Raw genomic sequence first — 3,930 nt, forward strand, 5'->3', positions numbered from 1 at the left:
ACCTTACATCGACCGATAGGTGAACCAAGGTGCTTTACAACAGATTAAACAACAATTTAAAACAACACACCGAAAAACAAGTACAGTAATAAATGAGAGAATAAAAAGTAAAGTAAAAATAGAATAAAAATAAATATAAAAGTGCCACCACACTACTGGGTACTAAAAGCCATTTTAAAAAGATGCGTTTTAAGTCTTGATTTAAAAAGGCCCAGGTCAGTAACGATACGCATCTCACTGGGGAGCTTATTCCAGAGTTTAGGTCCAGAAACTGAAAAAGCGCGGTCTCCCCAGTTTTTAAGTTTTGACCTGGGCACTTCCAACATAAGTTGATTGGACGACCTCAAAGTCCTACCATAATTGCGAATGGTCAGCATATCTGATATGTAAGATGGGGCGAGGCCGTTAAGAGCTTTAAAAACAAACAATAAAATTTTATAATGAATTCTAAAATGTACGGGGAGCCAATGGAGGGAATAAAGAATCGGAGTTATGTGCTCTCGTTTTTTAGTGCTCGTTAACAGACGGGCAGCTGCATTTTGGACAAGTTGAAGACGGCCAACAGAGGACTGGGAGACACCAGTATACAGGGCATTGCAGTAGTCCAGTCTGGAGCTTATTAGAGCGTGAATAGCCTTCTCAAGGTCATGACGGTTTAAAAAGGATTTTACCTTTGCCAGAAGGCGCAGTTGAAAAAAGCTCAACTTGACAACATTGTCAATCTGTTTGTTGAATTTAAAAGAACTATCAAAAATCACTCCTAAATTCCATACCGTCTGCCTGGCAGTTGAAGGCCAGATACCAAATCCGTTAGACACAGATTCTCCAAACACAATATATTCAGTTTTATCCTCATTTAAGTGCATAAAATTTTGGGCAAACCACTGCTTAATGTCCGCAATGCAGTCAACTAAGGTACCTTGTACATCACCAGGCTTCAGTGGCAAATAGATTTGCAGATCATCTGCATAACAGTGAAAAGATAGGTTGTGCCTGGCTAAATATTAACTACAATATAAAACATACTTTGTCCATGTTAATGAAGTATATGGACAACGTCACATACATACATCTAAACACATGACATAAATGCACAAGTACAAATAAATAGTTTTTACTGGAAAAAAAAATCGTTTTTTTGTCAATAGTCAGCAAAGAGTTTTTTTTAGCACCCCATCTGGATATCACATGATCTTGACGAAAGTGGTTGTGTCTGCTGAAAGTAAAGCTCAAAAGCAGAAGTTCAGAGCAGTGCAATCCACTTGAAGAAACAACTTCTAATAATCTCACATCTACATCTGCAGACTGAATATGTCTTACGGCAATATGAACATTCCCAGGAAAGATGGCATGGACAGAGAAGATGAAGAAGAGATGAATATCTATGCCAATGTGGATACTATAAACGGTTCTGATGTCAGGACAGAAACAGAGAACTCTCAAACACCTCAACACACAGGTACTGAGATTCATTTCATTATAACACACATTTGAGTAATACGAGCAATTAGCGTTGATCTTCATATCTGTGGTGTTCAGGAAGTGATACTGTGAGGAACAGAAGCTCCAGAGCAGCTCTCGTGTGTTTGGCTCTGCTGTGTGTTCTTCTGCTGACTGCGGTCATAGTGCTGTGTGTCCACATCAAGACAAAGAGCACTAACTACACTGAAGAGACACACCAGCTACTAACCAAGATCTCCAACCTCACTGAAGAGACACACCAGCAACTAACCAAGATCTCCAACCTCACCGAAGAGAGAGATGAGCTACTTACCAGGAACACGCAATTGACAAAAGAGAGAGATGGATTATCATCAAGTAAACTTGAGCTGATTAAACACAGAGACCAGTTAAATAAGGAGAAAAATGAACTGTCAAAAAGTCTTCGTGTAAAAGGTAAATAAATATATTAAAAACTAAACTTGGTTGTTTAGTTTTTACAGGATGCATTACTAATTATTTAGGTGAAACTGGTTAAAAATAAAGTTTGTGGATCAGTGTGATGGGAATAAAGTGCTTGAACCTAAACTGGTTGTGTTTACAGATGGATGGATTTACTATAAATCCAGTCTTTACTTCATTTCCTCTGAGAAGAAGAGCTGGACTGAGAGCAGAAGATACTGTACAGAGAGAGGAGCCGATCTGGTCATCATAAACAACAGAGAAGAACAAGTGAGTAAACTCATTTTCTGACTGGATGACAGTTTATAGGAAGAAAATTGTTAATTCTCTTTAAGATCTAAATGTGTTATTGTTTCACTTTCTCAGGGTTTTGTTAAGAAAATATCTGCTAATGTTAACGTCTGGACTGGTCTGACTGACCGTGATGTGGAGAACACATGGAAATGGGTTGATGGCAGCACACCGACCTCTGGGTGAGAAATCACTGAATTCAACTGATTATTGTCTAATAAATGATTCTCACAGTCAGTATCATATCACACAGAAAGCAAATGCTGATCTTTAATTTCAGGCTCTGGGCGTCTGGAGAGCCAAATAGTCACGGCGGAATTGATGAAGATTGTGCTGTAAATTATGAGCCAGGATTGGCTGATTATCCATGTAATCATGTTTTTCAGTGGATCTGTGAGGACGCCATCTTAAAATAAGTCAATCCATAAACTGCAGGTTTAGGTAAAAAATACATAAAGGTGTTTCCTAGTTCAGTATTTCAGTCCATTCAACTGATGATGAAAGAAATGTGGAACTTCATCCACTATTTTTAATTCAAACTATTTTATTAAGTATTTTTTTACATGAAGGTCACATTAAAACAGGGCAACTTTTTGAAATGCCCTTTAATGATCTTCAGCCTTTACAGTATTGATTTTTTTAATCTGAACAATTTGACCTGAGGGTCAATTAACAATTTTAAACTTTCTTGTATGCAAATATTTTTGTATTATTTTATTTAGTTTTTTGCATTAATTAAACCAGCCCTCAGTTTCATAATTTCCCCCAGATGAACAATTTCACCCCTAAAAAGTTCTTATTAAAAGTGAACTTATTTACTAAAGCAAAAAAAGTTAAATGATTAAAATAAATGATGTGATCTCTCATGAAATGAAGACATATCAGTAGCGTAATGTACAGTAGCTTCTTTAGGTCTGTTCAACATGTAAATGCTTATTGTATCAACACAGTATAAAACGTTGTTGCTGAGTTGACTTCTCTAAAGCTCACAAAATTATGTAGTTAATTTACACGTTTAGGCTGATAATATCAGCTGTAATAAGCCTTTCATTCTTTGAAAAATAGAAAAAAATGTTTTTGAAAAATAGAAAACAATGGAAATGACTTTCTTCCAACTTTTATTAATATGGAGAGAGAGAGAGAGCGAGAGATTAAAATATTTTATATTGTTATTGCTATATCGCTTCTAGTTGCTATTTAAAGTCAGTCATGTGTCAAGTGGTCTCAAATAAGGAAAGACAGCAAAAGTTATGTTTTCATTGCAGAAATTTTCAGTAAAAAAAAATGTATTTAAGTGCATTTTTGTGTTGTGTTGTCCATATATTTGATTAATTAAGAAAAAGCATGCTTTCATAATGTAGTTGATAAACTATTAACTGGAATAATCTGGATTTGAATTCTGACTGTTGTATGTTCTGACAGAGAGTTTGAAATCTTTGTTTTGTTTTTTGCTGTTGTTGGCAACCGTCACTGTTGAGCCCTGACTATTGCTTTATATATATATATATATATATTTTTTTTTTATCATAGGTACTCTTCAACTGTGAGTGACCGAATCTAAAACAAAAATCCAGAAAATCACATTGTATTATTTTTAAATAATTAATTTGCATTTTATTGCATGACATAAGTCAAGTCAAGTCACCTTTATTTATATAGCGCTTTTTACAATACAGATTGTATCAAAGCAGCTTCACATTGATAACATGAAAATAATACAACAAATTTTGTTTCTAG

At 35.2% G+C, this 3,930-nt stretch overlaps 1 protein-coding gene across 1 annotated transcript; it reads left to right on the forward strand.

The window, feature by feature from the left end:
* The first annotated feature begins 1,209 nt into the window (after positions 1-1,209).
* Positions 1,210-3,583, forward strand: LOC307164989 (uncharacterized protein). Its single transcript, XM_079882240.1, has 5 exons — positions 1,210-1,459; positions 1,540-1,896; positions 2,045-2,172; positions 2,269-2,375; positions 2,474-3,583. Exons 1-5 carry the CDS (start codon positions 1,312-1,314, stop codon positions 2,607-2,609), a joined length of 876 nt encoding a protein of 291 aa, XP_079738366.1. The 5' UTR covers positions 1,210-1,311; the 3' UTR covers positions 2,610-3,583.
* The last annotated feature ends 347 nt before the right edge of the window (positions 3,584-3,930 follow it).

Source organism: Squalius cephalus (assembly GCF_949319135.1).
Source record: "Squalius cephalus genome assembly, chromosome: 9".
NCBI classification, from domain to species: Eukaryota; Metazoa; Chordata; class Actinopteri; order Cypriniformes; family Leuciscidae; genus Squalius; species Squalius cephalus.